Genomic DNA, 22,901 nt, shown 5'->3' with positions numbered 1-22,901 from the left:
CGTAGTTACTTTACTTATTATATATATATATATATATATCGTAGAACCTTTTACTGAGTTTGTGAAACAATACAATGAACATACATTGCTGCATGTGAGCAGAATGACATCATTATTACAATTATAACGTTACTAATCAATGTCCATTATCAACCACTGGATTTAATCTCATATTATAATTTACTGTCGTATAACGCGTTAATGAGATGATCATAACAACATCACGCAAAGTATTTATTTGCCTCAATCAAATCACAAACAACTTTATTTGAAACTAGATCCATGCGTGACATGTTCTGATCATCAAAACGAATACGTCACTGTCTTCAACAATTCTGACAACTGCACAATAATTCCTATTTGCTTTAAAAATTATACACAGTGCACAAAAAGAAGAGAACACCCTGAATAACTTTTTATCTAATGATCACGTTCAATGATTCATTTTCAATGGTCCGTGTCTTATTATAGGACCAGAGCCGTGGTGGCTCAATGGATAGGGTGTTTGACTTTCAATGAGGTGACCTGGGTTCAAATCCCAGTGATGGCTGCGCCCTACGAATTTTTTTTTTTTACTTTCCAAAAAAATTATAATAGTTTCTTTTCGAAAGTAAAAAAAAAGACAATAATTTTTTTAAAATTATTATTAATATATTCCAGCCGTGATGGCTCAGATGACAGAGCATTCCTATGAGGTGAACCGAGTTCCAATCCCAGCGATCTCTGGTCGATACGAAATCTGCACCCGGCTTGCACCGACCACAGTGCTGACACGAAATATCCTCTGTGTAAGACGGATCACGGGTTAGAGTCCCCTTGCCATCAGTCTTACCGTGGGTGGTTTTCCTCTCCATATAACGCAAATGAGAGATATTTTCATCAAACAGTCCTCTACGAAGGCACATTTTCTCCTAAAACTTGATCCAGGCGTTCCCTTGTCTTCTGGATTGGGTTCAAAATGACAAGGCCACGGGGTTGAACATTAATAGTTATAAACCCAAAATTTTGTCGGCTGCTCAACGTCGGTTATAAAATAAAATAATATAGTGCCAAATGAGAATATTTTGGTAGTGGCCTGCAGCGGTTATAGCATTTTTAGCATTAGTTGTTTTTTAAATTTTGTATAAACTTCTTCAAAAACGGAAATTCTTAAACAATTTTTCAAAAAAATTGTTAATATTAATGTAAGACATTTCTTTTTAACTTTAGTTTAAAAAAATACAGTAAATACTACGAGGTCCATATTTAAAATGAAGAAAAATTTTAATAAACTAGTGAGAAATAAAATCATTCTCAGAAAATTATAGAATATTCTTAAAATTTCTCCCTTTTCAAAAACTAATAAACAACTCATTTCTGACGAAACGTCGCCAGCAATTTCAAATCGCCATTTGAAATATTTAAAGCCCCTGGTCATTGGACCTATTAGACGCACTATAATATTCTTTACAAAATCTTAATTATCAGGTGATACAATACAGTTTTATAGTTTTTAAGCGACTGAAACCGGTTTGCACTTGTTTACGTTAGTGTATTAATTGGTTACATTAGACCAGAGGTCGCCAAAGTGGTCTATATAGACCCCCAGGGGTCTATTTAGCATAGGCGGGGGTCGATCTGAGCTAGGGGGTCGAATGGGGGTCGATTGGTCGAAGGATTATCAGTATTTTACAGATATGTGACAATTAGAAATAAAAGAAGAAGACTTGGAAATATATACAGGTAATCTTCAAAAATTGAGCGACGATTTTAAACTGCGTTTTGTTGATTTGGAAAACATTGACATCCCTGATTGGATTATTGTGCCATTTTCTGCTCAAATTGAAAACGTGGACATCAACCTGCAAGATGAGCTTGCTGAATTATTATGGGGATTTGAAGCAAAGACGCTTTTTAAAAATTTAACAATAAGCAAATTTTGGACAAATATAAATATAATGCAAAAATATGTAAGACTTTACGAAATAGCTCAGCCATTTATGATAGCATTTCCAAGTTCCTATATGGTTGAAGCCGGTTTCAGTCACGTAAATTCAATCTTAACTAAGAACAGAAATAAATTAAATGTGGAGTTTCGAGGGGATTTAAGATTAAAATTGACCAATTTTGAACCCAATATAACGAACCTTGCAGAAAAAAAAACACCAGGCACACCCATGTCATTGATTAAGAACAATAAATCCGTAGTTACTTTACTTATTATTTCTACTTACTTATAATTACTTATTATTTCATAAATATTAAGTATTTATATTTCAACATTAATATATTTCTCATAAAACTATTGTTACACTATGTACTATTACTTTAATGGATGTTCAAAATCATAAAACAGATGTACAAACACAGTATCTAATAGAGTTTTATTTTAATTAACAGAAAATTACTTTTATGGGGGTCGATGGAGATTTCGAAAAATTATGTAGGGGTCGATGATCAATAAAGTTTGTCAACCCCTGCATTAGACGATATATAATATAAATTTTACGTTTGGATAAATAAGACTATATATTATATAAATATAGAATATTTACTATATCAGGTATTATATTATTATATTGTAATAATTAGTTCAAATTATTAGACGCACTGTTGTGTTTTAATAATGACGTGAGTTTATGGGCAATACTTTTATATTTAAGCATACAAGTATTGAGTTTTTATTCAGATTTTTTTATATACTTCCTAATTTGTATATATTTTTAAAATTTTGTATTATAATGTTTACCAATTGATAGACTAACGTAAACAATTGCAGTCAGTCACATAAAAACCTGTATAGAGTATAATCTAATAATATATTGACTGTATTTGTTCAATATAGGATCTGCTCTAAACACTCTTACCTTTAAATGAATAATGTCGATTTTTTAATTTCTCTTCGGTCATCTTTACCATTGAAATAACGGTAATGACAAAAACGAAATTAGCGGTGAAACTGACCCGGATATTCCCGTTCACAATTGGGTTAAGAAAATGTTCTTTTTTATTTTCTCTCGACATTTTATTCTCGGTCACGATGACTTTTTCATTTTGTTCTTCAGTTGACAATACCCTGCATTACAACAATTTCATTTTGTTTTCTCCTCATTGTTTTTACAAATAAAAGAGAGAATTTAAACATAGATTGTCCACTTATTTCTCAAGAGCTATTCGATCGATTCATTTTCTGCAAGCAGTTTCGAGATTTTTAATTTACAATTGTATAGTTTGAAACAGTGCATGCATGTGTATAACTTACATTTCAAAATGCTTTTCCTCATTTATATTTATAGATAAAAAAATAATAATAATAAATATTAAATTTATTTATGGTTTTCGAACAAACAAATTTCATAATTATGAAGCCAAAAAAATTTCATATGTTTAAATAATAATCGTTAATAACAAATATTTTACAAAACCAATCTTTGATGAAATTGAATCCTCTAGCGTTCGTATCTAAAATGTAGTTAAGTAATAGTGACTACTACATTTGCAATCAGTAGTTTGAGGTATCTGCATTTGTGATAAAGTAGGGGAAGTTAACTACTCAAAAGGTCTAGCTTTTAGCCACGCTCATCCTTTAATAGCGGACAATACTGTTGCATGCTTTATTGAAATTGCATACATTTGCAGGCTGGTTTGCTCAATTTAGGCTTATAAACCTTTTTCAAATAGAAGAACAGATAGAACAATTTAGGTTCCCAGCAGATCACCGAAGTCAAGCATCGCTGTCTGCGGTCAGTGTGCGGGTGGGTGACCACTTGGATCAGCCTGCGTAGGGACCAAGGGTGTACGGTATGGGTCCTCGTTAAACTGTTCTACCGTCAAGTGCTCGACTTCGCGTGCAGGTCGTCGGGCTACCGAAGCGGGGGTGCCATCCCCTCTACAGAGGATCAAAATGGTGATGGCATGTCTTCGGATCATCCTCATGAATGTTTCCCAAACCGTCGCCAATAGCCCATTGTGCAGCTCAAGTGCGACGTAAATGAACTATAACAACAACAGAATATAGAGATGCACATTAAAAAGAGAACATCGAGGGTTACGACGGGATTCGAACCCGCCACCTCGACACTGCCGGACGATACCGCTCGGCCAGGGAGGCCCCCGATACTGCCGCAAGCCACAAATTAAAGAAGAAATAAAATTGCTCACCATCGTGGAACTTCCTGTCATACCTCCTGGTGATGTTCTGGGGATGAGAGTGAACAACAGGTGACGAATGAAGAGTCAGAATACCGACCACGATAGTGAGAAGCATCACGATACTGTTGTCTCTGCATGAGGGCTCCTCTCTCTAACAAAAAGAACAAAATTCCTTTAATATCTGCAGTCTGGTATAAGAAAGAACAGTTAAAGCGTTTATATTACACTCTAAAAACAATACTCTAAACACACATTTTTAAATCATGACCTTTTTCCAGGGCTCTTAATAGCCCTGGTATGGTAGCTCATTTGACTCTTTTCAGACTATGTAGATGATACTCCTCTCTTCTACGCCACAACCAAAGAAAGGACTTTCCACACCTACGACAGTGCACACATAGTTTGTCTAAATAAGAGCTCCCCTTACCATTCGTTTGGACCCTTAGTGGTGACTATGTTGTTACACATCCACCTGGAGAAGGAAAGCCTAGACCAGGTCCGTCGCGTCAGTTCCCCATATATCTGCAAGAAAGTCCCGATCAACCAGCAGCTGCTTAAAAGAAGCACCAAGACAAAAAAGAAGGTGATCAGGACTAGCTGGAACAAGGTTGGAAAGTCTTCTCCCCATTTTGAAACCCTAAACACTTAAGATGGCCGATTGGGAAGGCCGAGGGCCACAGCATGTTAATGATAGGCCAGGGCGGTCGCCAGCATACCACTGATGGGATGGAGTACGGTGCCACACTGGAAGCAAGCGATGTTTTCCCAGGGAGTGGATCTCAAGAAACGGTTCAAACCGTCCATACCACACTGGCTGTCTCATTGCCATGTACCCGGACATGCGATGGGATCCATTGGAGGCTTATTGGTGTCTTCAGAGAGAAGCTTCATAATCTCCTGGCCAGGAATATCAAATATTTCCGGCCAGTTCTTGAAATACTGTATAGCACTCCCACTATCGGCCAATATCCAAATGCAATTATTATCAATTGTCTGGGCATAATTAAGGGCAGTTCCAATAGCCATGATCTAAAGACTGAGCATTTGTCAGGGTTCCGGATACTGACTATAGTAACGTGGTATTACTATTTCAAGTAGGGTTGTGGGGGGTAGTGACGTCTCGGGTCGGTGAGAGAAGGGGAATATTGTCTTGGCCATAGAGTGAAGAGGAGCTACCCTTCCTGACTCTTGTTACCATAGCCTCAGACTTTGAGGAGACAAGCTGTAATCCCGATTGTTTAGTCTGATTCAAGGATCGAACCACCTTTGCCGAGTGGTGATACTGGATCGCTTAAACATGTTATCATTGCCTTAAAGTGCAATTATTCCTTCATAGGTGGTATAGTGGGATGATCGGGTTTGAAATATTTATATTTCAGAAACTATTACACTTATTACAGTAAATTATAAAAATAATAAATATTTTTTCAGTTGCAAATGTGCCTTTTCGTTACACTGTAAACAGCTAATAGTTTATGTTTGTAGCTTCAAAGTGACAAATGCGTTTAGTTCTTGCAATATGTTCAGAAATCGGTAACCCCAATTAGGAATTCCATAGGTCTCATGATCAAGGATAAATCATTCGTTTCTTTTATATCCGTCGTTGAACATCCGACCCAATTTTGGTCTTACGACTACTCGTGTTCAACTCCATATCCTTGTCATTTTGAACCCAATCCAGAAGACAAGGAACCTCCTGGATCAGTACCTCCAGAGGTATTGATTTGTTAAGGAAACATGGAGGATTTCGCGACTCCACAGATTGAACGTGCATCAGTCACCATTTACTAATCGGGGAGTCTTCGGCCGGCCTGGGATCGAACCCACGAACTCTTGGACATGGGCCCAGAACTCTACCAACCAGGTTATCCTGGCTCCTCACGTGACTGTTTTATATTTTATAACCGTCGTTGAACTGCCGACCCAATTTTATGGGTTTACGACTACTAATGTTAAACTCCGTATCCTTGTAATTTTGAACCCAATCCAGAAGACAAGGAAACTCCTGGGGGAAATTTTCCTTCGTGGAGGATTTTTTGATCGAGCTAACCCGTATTCGCGTTACATGGAGACCGCGAGAACCTCCCACGGTTAGCCTGACGGCAAGGGGACACTAACCCATGATCCGTCTGCCACTGAGGATATTTCACGTCAGCACTGTGGTCGTTTCAAGCCTTATGCTGTGCAAGCCGGATCACGTGACTGTTTATGAATGCTGTAAACACTGCAAGAATTTAATGAACAGATGCGAAACTGCAGAGTGTATAGTTTGTCCATGGTAAGAACTCCCCCCGCCACAAAGTCTGAGGCTGCTATGTCAACAAGAATAGCGCATTTCACGGAGAGTAGCTCCTCTGCACTCTATGGCTAACACAATATTCCCTTTCTCACACTGAACCGAGCCAAAACCTGTCCTAAACAGTGATACCACACCCTGCCTCAAATAGTTATGCTTCGTTGCTATAGTCACCAGTACGTGTCCAGACATATGTATAGGGGAGTTCTTACTTTAGACAAACTGTACTGAACACAGTTGGCCACATGTAGGACTTTTCTATGTATTATTTATTGCTAGCATTGATGTGTTGTTTAGATACATTGTTAAATGTTAGGGGAAAAAAATATCTGAAATCCAAAGCATCCATTGTTTGGTAGTTATCCAATTATTCACAACGTAACTTTCTAATTAGCCCTCTGAAAAAAATGTGTGTGTTTAGGGCAGAGAGTGGATGAAAAGAATTCAATTTTATTACTGAGGTGGATGCAAGATGTACCGTGAAACACCACCATTAATATTTATTTTTAAGTGAAAACAAAAATGCATACAAGTAAATGATTAATTAGCAGAAGAACTGTGTCGAATCAGGGTAAAGGAAAGCGAGTGTAATAGCAGATGGTACGAATGAATGTATATCATCCAGCCTTTCTTGTACTGTAGTTTCTCAAGAGTTCTTTTCCCTGATTCATACGCAATGTGTGTGACCTCTTTGTTTTCATTTTGGATAAATATATTAAAATTGGTGTAATAAACTGTATAATTATTGACTACCGAACTCTTTTGGTAAACATATTTTTGATTCTGTTCCTAACTTGATGTTCTCTGGAAGATTCTCCAAAGATTCAATGATGTGTGCAGATGACCTTTAAATAACAGGCATCTGAGCAATGAAACTAGTACAAGCAATATCTTGTTTTTCACTTCTACAGAATCTCTGCGGATGGGCAAGAGTTCGTGGGTTCGATCCCCTCTTAGTAAAATGGTGACTGATGCGCGTTCAATCTGTCGAGTCACAAAGTCATCCATGCTCCCATAACAAATCAATACCTATCGGGGTACTGATCCAGGAGGTTCCTTGTCTTCTGGATTGGGTTCAATATAACATGGCTATGGAGTTGAACATGAGTAGTGGTAAACCCAAAATTGGGTCGGCTGTTCAAAGACGGATTTTTTTTAATTTTTTTTTTAAAAAAGAATCTCTGCAGAAGGAGTTTTTTCATTTTTTTACTACATTCAACTTTTTAAACTAGAGCATTTGGGAAAAATATGAATTTTCACTGTATGATAACTATTTCATTACATCCCACGATCATTCAATGAAAAGCAACTTGTTTTATTTTACGAACGATGTGTAAAGCTAAATGATGATATCTCGCTAATGCAATATTGAATACAAATTTTAAACTGAAACTGAACAATTTTAATGCAAATGGTATCGAAAATCGTTGTATTTCCGATGGTTTAAAATCTATTTTCGCTCTGTTTGTTGCGGCCGAAAGTAGCTCAATCGATTTTTTATTCCTTGTAAAAAAAGATCACCTAACATTACGGTACACTTTTCCTTTTGAATAAAGTCGTGAGAAATTACGTACATAAACGGAATGATTGGTTTAAACTAACAAAAAGTATGACAAGCATGAATGGCCAATAGGACTTAAAAAAGTCAAAAATGTCATTTATTGCGTCACGCAGGGTATTGAAATCTAAGAAAGTCGTGTCATAATGTCGGCTTTTTCACTTTTTATAGAACCCGTTGGTTCATTCATTTGAACCGAAAGAACTTGAAGAGAGGGGTTGGTGGCACGTTCTCGAACAATGGGAATGATTCTGAAGCAATTCCCTTATTCTATTCTGTCATTGTTTTATTTCAGAAATACACGTGTCATTAAATTAGCAAAACATTTAGAAATAAAGGAAAATAAAATATTACATTTGGAGGAAATACAAAAAAGGTATGAGAGCATTGAATAGTCAGGACGATTTTTTGTCTAGATAATTCTGTCTAGCATTCTGTCCAGATTTTGTCTAGGATTCTGTGTGGTCTAGATAAATCACTAGCTACTAGGGATATAATAGGATAAGTCTAGGGAAAATGACACCATCGTAATAGATAACAGTGCAAAACGGAAATATCCCAATAGCTATTGATAGTTATAATTGTTGGATATTGCCATCACTTTCGATAACTAAGGATTTAGATACTATCGCGAATACTGTACATAAGGATGATTATTGAGCGCTGACATGCTGCGAGTGTCGGTAAATTTTATTTAGATAAGAAAGAGACAGGAAAAATTTACATAAATTATTTCAATTCGAATACCTATAGTTAAATATCTATAATTTTATTCGATACCTGAATATCGATATCTTAAGCATTTATCAGTTATGTAGGAAGGTGTTAGCGACAACTCGGAAAAGCAGGCCCTAATAACCGTTTCATTGTGGATACTTGTTGTTCACAGACACATGTGACTTGATGTCAGCAGATAGAATCTATAAGCAAAATGGCGTGTTAAAATTGAGCACTTTCTCTGAATAAACACATTTCTTTTTCAGTAAAACCTCGGTACAACAATATTTTGGGGAGAGTGTTGTAGAGGGATATGGTCTGCATACTTTGGTGACACAATAAGATTTTTTTAATTTTAATGTTATTTATGTATTAACTATAAATATATTTATATATTATGTAAAAGATTTATTTGCTGAGTGTAAATTATGGTTAAATATTAAAAACAATTGAAATACATTGAGAAAATAAAATCGCAAACATACCTGAAAACCGGTTTTATTAAAAATAATCTGATATTTTTGTTTGTTTATTCATTTTTTTTTACTGTCAAGTCAACCCACAAAGTACGCATTGGTTTCAAAAGTACGAAAATGGTTTTGTGATGGGTGCTACACCCACTCTCTACAGAAAGAAATTCTCTTTCAGGTGTTATGCTCATTTGTGACTCATGATCAGGACGAATGAAATCAGATACGATCTCTGTGACTTCTTAAGAGGTAAGGGAGGCAGTTCTAAGAAAGGTGGTCAGCAGTGAGTTGTCAGAAAAAATGGCAAAAGATGATAAAATAAGATATTTTACATTAACCAATTATAAACGGAGAAAATAAGGTTGAAATTTGGAGAGAAAAAAAATCGTTTTACAGGGGTTTATTGCTTTAAGAGGATATCGTAATAGTGACAGGAGGATATCATTAATTCACATGCAAGTTCGTCGGGACCCTGAAACATTATCGTAGTAGGAGTTATTGTTGTATCGGATATCGTAGTAGCGAGCGTTCATTGTATAATGAAAGAATCGAAATCTTTTTGAAAGAATCTTTGTGAAAGAGCATGGAATGTGACACTTGAGAAAATTTATACTTGACGGGCTTGGCTATCTCGAAATAGAATGAAAAAACAGTTGCTGACGTGAACAAATAGCATGCTTCAACAACCAATCGGGATCAAGATACCCACACTACGTCACTTCTCATTGAAAAATCTTCTTTAACCCATCAATTTATTTGCATAGTTCTAGCTCAAAATAATAATAAATAATCGTAATAAATTTATGAGTATAAACTAAAGTGACGTTAATATATTTTTAACGTTTTATTGCTTCTTACACTAATGAAAAAGTTTAAGCTGTATATTTCAGATTCAAGTATTAGTATCAAGACAAGTATTATTTATTAAGATAATCTTATCTCAGCTAACTGTGCATTAAGTTTGCATTCAAACACAAAAAGAGTGAGCTTATTATGCTCCTTTTTAGACATTTTTAATTTACGAAGATTTTATCCAACTAATTGTAACCCAAATATCTTGCATCTGCTAAATAGTTACTACGAATAAAAAAAAAGCTATTATTAAACGCGAAAAAGTGACACAGAATTTTATCTTCAAAACTTTATATTTTATCCTCATATAAAAAAGTTCGATCATCCGTTTATTCCCTCACATGTTTTTTTTAAATATTTTTTTATTTTTCATTATTATTATTTTGTACACGATATCTCCTAATTTTAATCCCGTGCTTCATATCTTGGTTATCATCACAAAGCTTCGAACCTACTTGTTTTTAATTTTCATCTGTTTCGGTAAAAAGCAGTAGAAAAAAATCGAAAACAATTTTGATATATTCTTAAATCCACTTTCTAGACAAGAAGAAATATTTAAAAATATAACTCTACGATCAAATTTATGTACATTTCTTTTTATGAAACATCCTATTTCGAAGATTTCATTCATGTTTCTCGCATTTAAAGGAATTTCAGCTTTTATCTAGGACAACGATGCGGAAAGTAGTTATTATTCTCAAACATTTTTTAAGCTCTATATTTAGTAGAAAAGTAACAGGATTATGAAGTTAGACTTTACGAAGATTTATTTCAACACAGTGTTCATAATTCTTTTTGTTAAAAAAAACTGGTTAATTTAGATATTAAATCAAATTATTTTATTTATATGGCTTTTTAAAATTAATTTTTTAAGTACATTGAGAAATTTTATTTTAAAATTGGTTGAATTTTAGAAAATAGTTATAAGGAAAATATTCTTAAATAAAATCATAACAATATATTTGAAACTATAATACTGTATTAAATTTTTTTCAATATTAATATATGATAAAATGTAAGGCTCAAGTTATTAAAAATGAAATAGAAATATATAATTATTAACAACAGGAAAAATTGGCTATTATAAACAAATCTCAAAATCAATCTATTTCAAAGATTTTTTTTTAAAGAAAACTGTGTAATTGCTCAGAAGTGCTACAATGTATTACAAACTAAGTACTAAAATCAGCTGATCACGATTTTAATAATAATGATTAAAATCAACGCACCCAGCTTCAAAATAAAATCAAAGCATTCAATAATTGCAAAACGAAAATAATATTTCTACTTTAATCAATGCTTATACAATACTTACATTTTGATAGTAATTGTTTTTAATATCAATTTATATAATAATGTCTTGCGGAAAATTTGCAAAATTTTAAAATTTTTTTAAAAATGCGTTGAATAGTTTCTGTTGCGAAAATACATACTCTAATTTTAAATAACAAACTATATTTTAATTAACCTCTTTCAACAACATGCTTAAAACATGTAAATCGGCATTAGTAAAATATTTTATTAGCTTAGTAGTTTTATTGGAGCGTTAAATATTTTATGAGTAAAGCTGATTCAAAATTAATTTTCTATTTAGTTAAAAATGTAACGTTAAGTTGAGCTTACAAACGCCAACTCCACTTTCAATGAGATTTATTGCCTTAGAGTTGAAAAAGTTACTTAAAAACTGTAAGTAACAGAAAAAAAAGACACAAAAAAACTGTTTAATTTAAAATCTTAAGGATTTTTTTGACCACACGTCATACAAAAATGCGAAGAAATACAAAACACAATCTATTTATGATTCGGTGAATTATAGAAGGGATTTGATAAATTAAGTTCCGTAAATATTATATGCGTATTAAAGAATAAAAAGTGATTCATACAAGAGAGTGACACCAATTCAGGTGACAATTTAATTTAATTTTAAAACCATCATCAGAAACTCACATGAAACAAGAAATAAACTAAAGTCAGCGACGCGACAGCCCATGGAGGGTCAAGGCTTACTGTGCCTATCTCAGTTTTCTTGATCTGGGGTGCAGTAACAGATCCCCAGTGTTTAGTCACTAATCATGCTCATTTTATCGACCCACAGAAGGGATGAGTCAACATTGCCTGCTCCGTGGATAAAATAAAAAATATTATAGTTAAATGATTTTTGAAAGATCAAAGAGATTAAATCTTGATATAAAAACGAATACCAAATAATATTTTTAAAAATAATCACCTAAAATAATTTGAAAAAAAAAATATGATTTGAATATTTTTTTCAATAAAAACAAAACTATTTTCTTAAAAATCTGTCATTACTTTTCTGAAATTTTTCTTTTAATTATTCAGATTAAATAACAAAATTTTCCGATAAAATGTTTTTTTTTTAATCACATCGCATTATTTTTTGAAATTAAAGTTTAACGGATTTTTCTTTTCTTTTTTTTTTTAAAGAGAAGAAAGAAATCTGTAACGTTTTACTCGAAGTTAAAGTTCAAGGATTTTCTCCAAAAAGAATATCCTTTTTCATTGCATAATTACTTGAAAGTTAAACTACCTCTGAGTTCAAAGAACACACATTCGCAGTTTCTTCTACTATTGTTGGTATTTCTTCAATTAAGAAACAATACGATTATGAGACAACAAAAAAAAAATCCAAATACTAAGGTAGATTATTATTATTTATTAATATCCAAAAAATAATTTCCTAAATAATCTTTAAAAGAAAAATCGAAGTGTAAATCAAAATAGAGCATGCGAACTATGTCGAAGAACAAGGTTAAAATTGACTCTTAAATCATCCAGCACAAGAAGTTGAAAGGGAGACGCCATTAAAAAAAGAAATGCTTCGCGTCCTTAATGTCAAGGTCAAAGAAAACCGAAAAGGTGTTCCGACTGTCCTTATTAAACTGTTGACCCATATTTTGCATGCTCTTTTGGAGACTCGTTACTTCTCAAAGAACGAAACTGAGTTTTTGCGAACAAAAGAGTTATCAGAAAGCTCTAGAAATAACCTTTTTGTTGTTTATTTGCGAATAAAAGTAATTCAATAATAATTCATTAAATAATTTATAATAAATATATAATGATTAATAATAAGAATATACTTAGTATATAAGAATATAGGAATAAGACAAGAAAATAGAATCAATATAAGAATTAACTAATGAAGTAATTAACGAATATTAATCGAATGTAATATCTAACTGCTTCAGTTTCTTGAGATTATTTATTTAATATAAGAACAAGAATATACGAATAAAGAATTACGAAGTTCTTGGGATTATTTATTTAATATACGAAACATTATTATTTTGTTTATATAACGTCTAATAATTTTTATTGTGAAAAGTAAGCATTAATTTTTGGAACATTTCAAAATTCTTTTGAATGGATGGAGTTTTCGAATGCCTTTTTTTATAGTTTCTTTTCAATATCAATGCTTTCTTAATTCTATATGAAATTTAAGGAAATTTGGAAATTTAATTGAATAGTTTCCCATGTTCAAACATTTATTGTAATAATATTCCTATATATTATTACATATATATATTTTAGTAGTCAAATATTAAATATTCAAACGCTATATTTCACCAGAAATTATGATTTAGGAATACACTTTACATATTTACTTTTCTTTTTAAATTATATGTTCCTTTACAATCGAATGCTTTTTCTATATGAGGAACAGAAAAAGTTGAAATAAAAGATTCCCTGATTGCAGAAACCTTGCAGCAGGCGCAGCTCATAATCTGCAGATTATTTCGGATGAGAAAAATTATAAAGCACAGGAAACAATTCTAAATCAGTACCTATTATAAAGATTTTCTAAACTGTTTCTTTTTTTAACCTGGAATTAAAAAGTAGTCTGCTAACAAAAATTTCCAGCTGACTACTTTCTAGTTATAAGCAGTCTGCTACGTACAGTCCACATTATTAGACGCACTATAATCATCAAGTGATACTATATAGTTTTTACTTGGAGGAAACCATATTATATCAGGAATTATATTGGTATATTATTGACATTTCGGACGAAAAAATTTCTTCAAATTTAAAGTCTTCAAAATAATCTAAAATTTTTTTTATGCTTCTTTAGTTATATTTATTAATATTTTACAGACATCAGTGTCGTTTATTGACATTTGTTCGAGAAAAAAAATAAAATAGAAATTCGCCAAATCTTGAATGCCAGGACAATGACAAGTTTAAAAAACAGTCATTTTAAGTTAATAGTAAGTAACTCAATTTAAGCCTTAAGGTTAGATGGACCATAAATTGCTTCAGTTAATTCTTTTTTTCCACTGTAGGAAGAATCAAATTTTTTTTGTTGCTGATATTAACAGAATAAAATTGTGTATAATAATCAATCATTAAATAAATAAATAACTTTGATTACATCCAAACATATTACAATCATACATAAACTTGGTATTAGGTTAATATTTGCTTTTCCCCCTTACACTATAAGCAGTTAAAAAAAATTTCTGGTAACATTTCAATGTCCTGGAATTCATAAGCCAGGAAAATGACAGCCAGGATAATGACAAATTCGCCATTTTATAGCATATAACTTGACATTCTGCAGAAAACAACAGGATTTCATAAAAAAAAAATCAGATAAATTTATGTAGTTTATGCTATTAATGATTTCAAGAAGCCAGGAAAATGACAACACAAAAACCTACTCATCTTGAAAAAATGTTTGAAATAGATTCTGAACCAGAAAATTGGTTCTTTATTCATGCAACAAGACATGTTCATATAGGAGGGTATCTAATCAATCTTTTAACATGAGATATTGATTGCTGGCTCTATCTATTTTGGTTATAAACCACTAAATAAAAGTAGCCAGGAAAATGACAGATTTTCTTGGGACAAACAAATGATTGACAGAAAAAATTATTTTAAGCGAAGTTATTCTAAATAATACCCTCTGCGTATATTCCAGAAATGCTTACACCGGTTGAGATTAAAAAAATTAGATATTGAAAAGTTTATGATAAGTTTTGAAGCTAGTTATTATTGAAAACATTGTTTGGGACATGCCAGGAAAATGACATTTTGAAGTTCAAATATATTTTTTAACTATACAAAACATTCAATGCTAGTGCAAAGTCTTTTTAAAATGCTAACAGCAATGCAATTTATTAATTTTTTTAAAAAAAAAGTTCTTTTAGTATTATAGTATTAGATCTTGGAGGAAGAGACAGTGAATTGTCATATTTCGTGAGAATCACCCATATATATCTATCTATATATATATATAAATATATAGGAAAAAATGTCGCAATATGTATTAAAGATATGCAAAATGGATAGATTAATGTAAGTTTTTTTTTACTTACCTTGAATTCGAATGTAGCGAATGTCTAGATTTGGCGAGCAATTTTCTATTTTTAAGAGTCTGTTCTGTACTGTATTGCAAACGAGCTATTTTATTCACTTCTGAATGACGAGACATTTTCAGGTGTAGACACGAAAATTAATGACAAGATTTCAGGCATTCGCGACAGCAACAATGGCAGAGCATTTACCGCAGTTAGGTGACCGAATTTTGTGATCTTCTCCACAATAATAATAATATTTTTAAATATAAAAGTCGTTTTACATCAAAAGAGCGAGGTTTTCAAAGTCAGTTGAAAATTCTTTTAACCTTAACGCGCAGCTGTTCATTTAATCTTTGTCGAAACAATGTATTTAGCATTCAATGATATGTTTAAAATCGAAAGAAAAAAAGTGCATAAATGGCACTTAAGTGACCCTGGGAGAGCGAGACAGAATTAAGAGTAAATTCTAAATTGTCCGAAATTTAAAATCAACCGCTGATGACAGTTTATTTCGAGGCAGATCTCTACAATTGTCTCTACGAAATTCGAGGCGATTTATTTATAAATATGTATGAAATAAGCACATTCTTCACAATATGTGTACAGTGCACAAAAATAGATATCACCCTGAATAACTTTCGTTCTACTGATAAACTAAGTGTCAATCTCAATAGTTTCTGGGGGTGACTTCAAGTATGCTAGTTAATTAGTGATAGCCATTAATTAAGTACGAAATCGGACAAAAAAAAACGCACTTTCTCTGAATAAACACGTTCTTTTTTTTTACATGCAGTAAAACCCCGGTGCAACAATATTTTGGGAACTAAAGAAATTTAATGTTGTAGAGGGATATATTATTATATCGAGGGTCTACATACTTCGAGGACACAATAAGATTTCTCTTCAAATTTTAATGTTATATATGTATTAACTATAAATGTGCTTATATGTTATATAAAAATTTAATTGGCAGAGTTTTAACTATGGTTAAATATGGAATCAGCGACTTCTTAGGAGAAAAGAGAGGCAATTCTAAGAATGGAAGGTATTGGGGATGGTCTATGCACATCAAGTATTGAAATCTGAATACAAAAACTGCAGTGAAAAGAAATAAGATAAGTACGTAATCAGCAGTGAGATTTCTCTTGTCAGAAAAAGACCGAAAAAAATGGCAAAATATGATTTTTACATCATTTGAAAACCAATAATAAATGGAGAAAATATAGTTGAAATGCGAAAAAAGAATCGATTTACAGGGGTTTATTGCTTCAGAGAATATCGAAATATTGAGAGATGGATTACATTAATTCATGTGTGGTATAGGGAGTTATTGTTGCATCGGATATCGTAGTAGTGAAAGTTCACTGTATTTGGATTCCTGACCCTTAAACTAGGGAGTAAACAAAATTCTGAAAAGATTGAATCATAAATTGGGGGTGGGGGGCTTATATATATTTGGCTATAGTCCCCAAAAAACAGTGAAAAAAAGTCGCAAATGAATACTTTAAGACGAACCATAGACTAATTCAAGAGAGGAATATTTAACCGTTAAGCAAACAGATATAAAAATTTCAGACAATAAGAAAAAAATTGAAATAATGTTCCGTGATTACTTGGAGAGGTTTATTTATGAATAGTTAATAGAAAATATCTCGCAATTTCTTGGCAATAGAATTTTTCAACTGATTTCTGACCAAAAAACAAAGATTTTTTTTTCTTCTTTTATCTCCTTCTAAAAGAAAGTTTGAATCGATTTATAAATTATTTATGATTTTCTAAGCTTTTGGAATCTGAATACATGAACTTTTTAACTGACATTATTTGGGGTTTTACGTTGTTTTTACTTCATTTATACAAGAGTTCCATACTAAAGTCAAATTTACATAATTTATTATAACTAGTGTATACCAAATTTTAGGGATAATCATTTATACAGCTTTAATCCAGTCTTCTAGGCAAGAAAGTTTGAAGAAACAAGAAAAAAGTGCCTGAAAAATGAAATGTAGATTGTTTAGTAATTCTAATGCACATTCACAAGGTTTTCTACAATTTACGATGTTTCTTTTTTCTATGACTAAAGTAATTGTTGAATGTTAAATGGCATTTTGAAAACATTGAAATATGTTATGTTTAGGAATAACATATTGAAATAATAGGTTGCATATTGGTATGATTCATAGTTTAAAAAATCGCTTCATTCTGCCAAATATTTAGGTTATAAGGTTTACTTCGCATAAAGATGATTTACATATTGTTTCGATACATTCTGAAACTCATTTTCACAAATTCACCTTAAAATGTCGCATAACATGTTTCTTCAATGACGATAGTCTACATTTATTACTGAATACCCCTTCTAAGATTTCTTTGTTTTCTTTTACATACATCTGACATGATACTCTCCTTTCGTATGGTCCCTAAGATACTGAAATGGTGGCATAGATGTTTATTCAGAGATAGTGCGTTTTTGTGTCTGATTTCGGAACCTAGTTAATAGTTAACTCAAAATAATTTGCCTATTTGAGGTCACCCCTAGGAATCGTTAAGATTGAGACTTAGAATATTAAAATCCGATCATTAGAACTAAATTTGTTCAGGATGATATCTTTGCACACTTTACACAACAATAAACCAAACTATAAACGTTTTCTACTCTTTCAGTTTTTCGAAATTTTAAGTTATACATTGTGATTATAAAAAAAAAATTTATTTTATCAAACGGAACGTGAATCTATTTTATCCATGTCTACTTATAACCCATGCAAATAATGTCGTATTTCCAGAAGCATGGAAAATTTAACTATTTTAAAAAGGGGGCGGGGGGGCAATGTAAAAAATATTTTCTTTTCTCAAGTTAAAATAGTTTAAGGGATTTTGAACTTTTGTAAATGATAGAGGCACTGAATCGTTTCCAGATTTTTACCCGCGTTTACCAGATTTTTTCAAAATTGCCCATTCCAAATCATCTTATTTCGATTTTAATTTTTTGTTGAGGAATGATATGCCACGCTTTTTTTTTTTGTTCCAATATTTTTTTCACCCTTTTGTTACGCTTTCTTGTAAAAACATATGTTTGCTGTTCAATACCGGATCGAAAAACCTTAAAAATGATGCGTTTTAATGACATTTAATTAGATGCGTACTTAGTTTAATGCTAGTGATTAAGTAAGCGATGTAAATAAAATACTTAATCTGCTGCTTTTAAATATTATTTTAACCAAAATGTGCAGCGTCACATTTCCTGTTACTCCCCCCCCACGCCTTCCGTGACACAATTTCCCCAACCTCTCCCCCCCCCCGAGTGTGATCTCTGTTATGAACCGGCCCTTAGTGCATCGTATAATTTCATGTATTTTATGAGTCTGAACTCATTTTAACGCTTTAGCTCAACTCATAGTTAAGTTAAACAGCTGTTTTCTGATCATATATTTTATTATTGAGCCACGATGGTTCTCTCAGGATGGACAGAGCGTTCACCTTCCAATGAGGTTCGGCGATGGGCTGGTCGATACGAATTCCGGCTTGCACCCATCACAGTGATAAAGTGAAATATCCTCAGTGGTAGACGGATCATGAGTCCCCTTGCCGTCAGGTTAACCGTGGGAGGTTCTCGTGCTCTTCCTCTCCATGTAACGCAAATGCAGGTGAGTTCCATCAAAAAGTCCTCCACGAAGGAAAATTACTCCCAATAATTGAACCAGGAGTACCCTTGTCTACCGGATTGGGTTCAAAATGACAAGGTTACGGAACTGAACATTAATAGTCGTAAACCTAAAGTTGGGTCGGCTGTTCAACGAAGCTTATAAAATAAAATATATATTTAATTTATATATAGTCAAATATATTTTTTAATTTTTATAGATAAAATATATATTTTATTCACTCATATTAAGTCGCAGATAGCAAGACAGTTAAGGTATTTATGTTCACAATAGTTCAGATTTCATTACCAACTAACAAATACTACCAACAAACGTTGACGTAGTCTTTAATGTATGTTCGGGGGGNTACGTTCGAGGGAGTTATCTGTTATCTCATTCTAATATATATATATTCTAAACGTTTAAATTACAAAAAATGAATAATGACAACTTTTTTAGATCTATATCCTACTTACCGTACAATAGTTCATTAATCAAGTAATGTTTAATTTCGGAGGGGGTTTTGTCCCCCAAAACTAAGCCACTGCCTACAAATACTAACCAATTTTATGCTTATCAGACTATAATTGTGTTCAGTACGTTCATTTCAACCATAAAAAAAGAATTAAATTTAAAAAAACAAACAAACAATGGTTTTACATCCGTTGAAATTTTTATTAAAACCACGTAAGAATTACTTGTTGAATATACAAAGAAAAAAAAAGGGACAGGAAATTGTTTGGAAGGAGTTGGATAAATTGGTTCACTGCCCCAATGCAAGGAAATATACTTTGAGAAAAAAACTTTGTGCCAGTCTACTTTCTTTCTCCAAACCAACTTCCTGTGACGGTCCGTTCTCCTTCCGTATTCGCTAAATTTCGGCATATCATTCCACAAAAACCTCTATTTGTCGGCACGCATCACTTCACAACTGACCAGACGGTAAAGAATCCATAAAAATGCATTTTTCCTTTCTCTTATAATTCTTTTTTACTCGCTTTAGGAAGGAATCTTCGACCTCTCATTGACTTTTCATTCTCAGAATTTCATTACCTTTTTTATAAACTGATTCGAAAGCTTAAATAATAATATTCCAATGCGTAATTAAAAAATTCAAGACCAAATGGATCAACAAACATTCTTGAACACTTTTGGCTTACATATGAGAAACTTTGCTACGTATAATAATTTTTAAATTTGCTTCAAAGAAACCGCTGCTTTTTAAATTGTAAGTCATATAGTATAATGAGTCCTTAACTTAATTATGTTAGATTAAATGTATTACAGTGCCTGATCAAATTATAAGACGCACTTTAATATTCTATGTAAAATCTGAATGATCAGGTGATACAGATTTATTGTTTTTATGAGACTGTTTGCACTCCTGTATCAATGGGTTAACATTATAATGCCATACGCTAAAAATAAATAAAAATAGGAAGTATATAAAAAGCTCTTCTATAAAAACCTATTACATGTATGTTTAAATATAAAAGTACTGCCTGTAAACGCGTACAAATCATGTCATTATTAAAACACTACAGTGGGCTAATTATTATAATATTCTCATATAACACCTGATATAATAAATATTCTATATTTATATAATATATCGTCTCATTTATCCTATCGTCAAATTTGAGCCTCGATGGTTCAGGGGATAGAGCGTTCGCCCTCCAATCCAGCGAACCGGGTTCGAATCCCCGTCGATACGAATTCCGGCTTGCACCGATCACAGTGCTAACGTGAAATATCCTCAGTGGTAGACGGATAGTGAGTTAGAGTCTCCTTGCCGTCAGGCTAACCGTGGTAGGTTGTCGTGGTCTTCCTCTCCATGTAACGCAAATGAGGGTTAGTTCCACGAAAAAGTCTTCCTCGAAGGCAAATTTCTTTTAATGCTCGATTCAGGAGTTCCCTTGTCTTCTGTAGCTACGGAATTGAACCTGAGTTGTCATAAACCCAATAAAATTGGGTCGGCTGTACAACGACGATGATAATATCGTCAAATTTGTTTTATATATCGTCTAATTTAGCCGATTGAGGGACAGTAATTTTCAGAATATTATAAAATATTCATAATAATTCCATGTATATTAAATAATAATAAAATACATATGCGTGCATTTTAAACGACAAAAAAAAGGGTTTGGGTGGCAGGCCATTTTTAGTCGCTCTGTTTTTCCTTACGATATTATCCATAAAATATTGATAAAGAATACTTTTTTCTTTTATTAATAAATCAGCGTGTTTGTAATCAACAATAAAGTGATATCAAAACTTAAATTTCTCATATTAAGATGTGACGAATAGGGGGGGGGGAATAGATTTCTTTTGAGGGAGAAGTGGTGTCAGGCAGCTTAATGTTAAGATTAACTAACAAATCTACAACCGGACAAATACAGAAACTCTACTTAACATTTCTAAAGAACTTTAAATATTGATTCATCATTTAAGTGGATACGGTGTCTGAACATACTTCGACATAAGATAAATAAACAGAGAAAACTGATCAAAAAATAACCATTTTATTGTTTCATAATTTTAAATTGGAGCTAAATATCATAAAATATAATAGTATGTGATTGGATATAATACAATGTAGGAACACCACTTTTAGTTTTAAGCTTTCAATTCTGAATAATAATTTTAAAAAATATTTAGTAATTGAGAATCTGAAAACAGGAACCCATAGTCCTTATTATATTTCAGTTCCATTAGATTTCATTAAAAATGATGAAACTTAATAAAAAAAATGCTAATTATTTTTCACTTTATAAATTTTCTTGTTTATACATAATTTATAATCGTAAACAACCACAAAAGTTGTAAATTTCAAAGTAAATAAGAACTATAAACAGATACGAATTATGAAATCTACTTTTTGATTTTCAAAAGTATAACGGTAATATGAAATGCTCATCATTAATGATCTGCCGTTCTAAAAATTTATTCAAAAATGATGTTCTTTTTTCAACGAATCACTTTATGTAAAATTGACGTAATATTTAAATAGCTTTTTTATGCTCTAAAAAATCGTTCCTTTAGGAAAGAAATTCTGTTTAAACTTTTATTTTACGCAACGAACATAATGGGTGTGGACATCACGCGGAAAATTTGTTTCAAGAAAAGAAAAAAATTGAGATAACTGTTACTTTCAACAACTTTGTCACCGGTGCATGTCAAATAAATGTGTTTGTTTCGATACTGAAAGCTCGTTTTTGAATTGTGTTGTTCACACGCACGAGAGAAATAATTTTTTTTTTTATGTTAACACTTAAATGTAGTTTTAATTTTTTGTAGATTGATTGTTATGAGTCACGCAGTAAGAGAAAAAAACTAATGTTATATGTGCTATAACATTTATTGACGTTCACCCTTTTGTGATGCGTTTACATATTATATTATTCTATCGAAAATACAGTCCGCGGCAAGACGCACTAGAAGATTCTATGTAAAATCTTAATTATCGTGATACCATGACGCTTTATTGTTTTTACGAGACCCGTCTGCATTTGTTTAAGTTCGCGTATAATTTGGTTAGATTCGACGCTATATAATATTAATCTGACTATAGGATACGATATACAGTCAATTCGCTATAACTCGAAGTACGATAACTCGAATATTACTATAACTCTATTTTTTTATGAGGTCCCGACCGTTTTATTTTCAATTTCATGTTAATTACTCTCGATTACTCGAATTTTACTCCCTTTAACTCGATTTTTTTAGGATCTTTTGAAGCAAGAAAAAAAACCTAGGAGCTGATATCTTGTCCCTTCCTTTGCAACACACACACAATGTCTTTCGCACTCTTCATGGAGAAGCTAAAGCTGTCCCTCTTGAAGTATGTGAACAGTGGTTAAATGAAACGTTACCAAATTTACTTCAAGGATACAGTTAAAATGATGTTTT

At 32.3% G+C, this 22,901-nt stretch overlaps 1 protein-coding gene across 3 annotated transcripts in view; it reads right to left on the bottom strand.

The window, feature by feature from the left end:
- Nucleotides 1–22,901, bottom strand: part of LOC107442445 (serine protease 33) — a 77,636-nt gene that overhangs the window by 33,218 nt on the left and 21,517 nt on the right. For 2 of the 3 annotated variants that reach the window (XM_071178168.1, XM_043051037.2), the window contains one exon: nucleotides 4,141–4,282. In XM_071178168.1, coding sequence (XP_071034269.1) covers nucleotides 4,141–4,282 — 142 coding nt within the window. Of the gene's footprint in view, nucleotides 1–4,140; nucleotides 4,283–15,363; nucleotides 15,381–22,901 lie in introns of those variants that run through there. The other variant, XM_071178169.1, reaches the window with a different exon arrangement.

Source organism: Parasteatoda tepidariorum, chromosome 3, assembly GCF_043381705.1.
Source record: "Parasteatoda tepidariorum isolate YZ-2023 chromosome 3, CAS_Ptep_4.0, whole genome shotgun sequence".
Taxonomy (NCBI): domain Eukaryota; kingdom Metazoa; phylum Arthropoda; class Arachnida; order Araneae; family Theridiidae; genus Parasteatoda; species Parasteatoda tepidariorum.
This window is presented reverse-complemented; position numbering and strand designations above follow the sequence as displayed.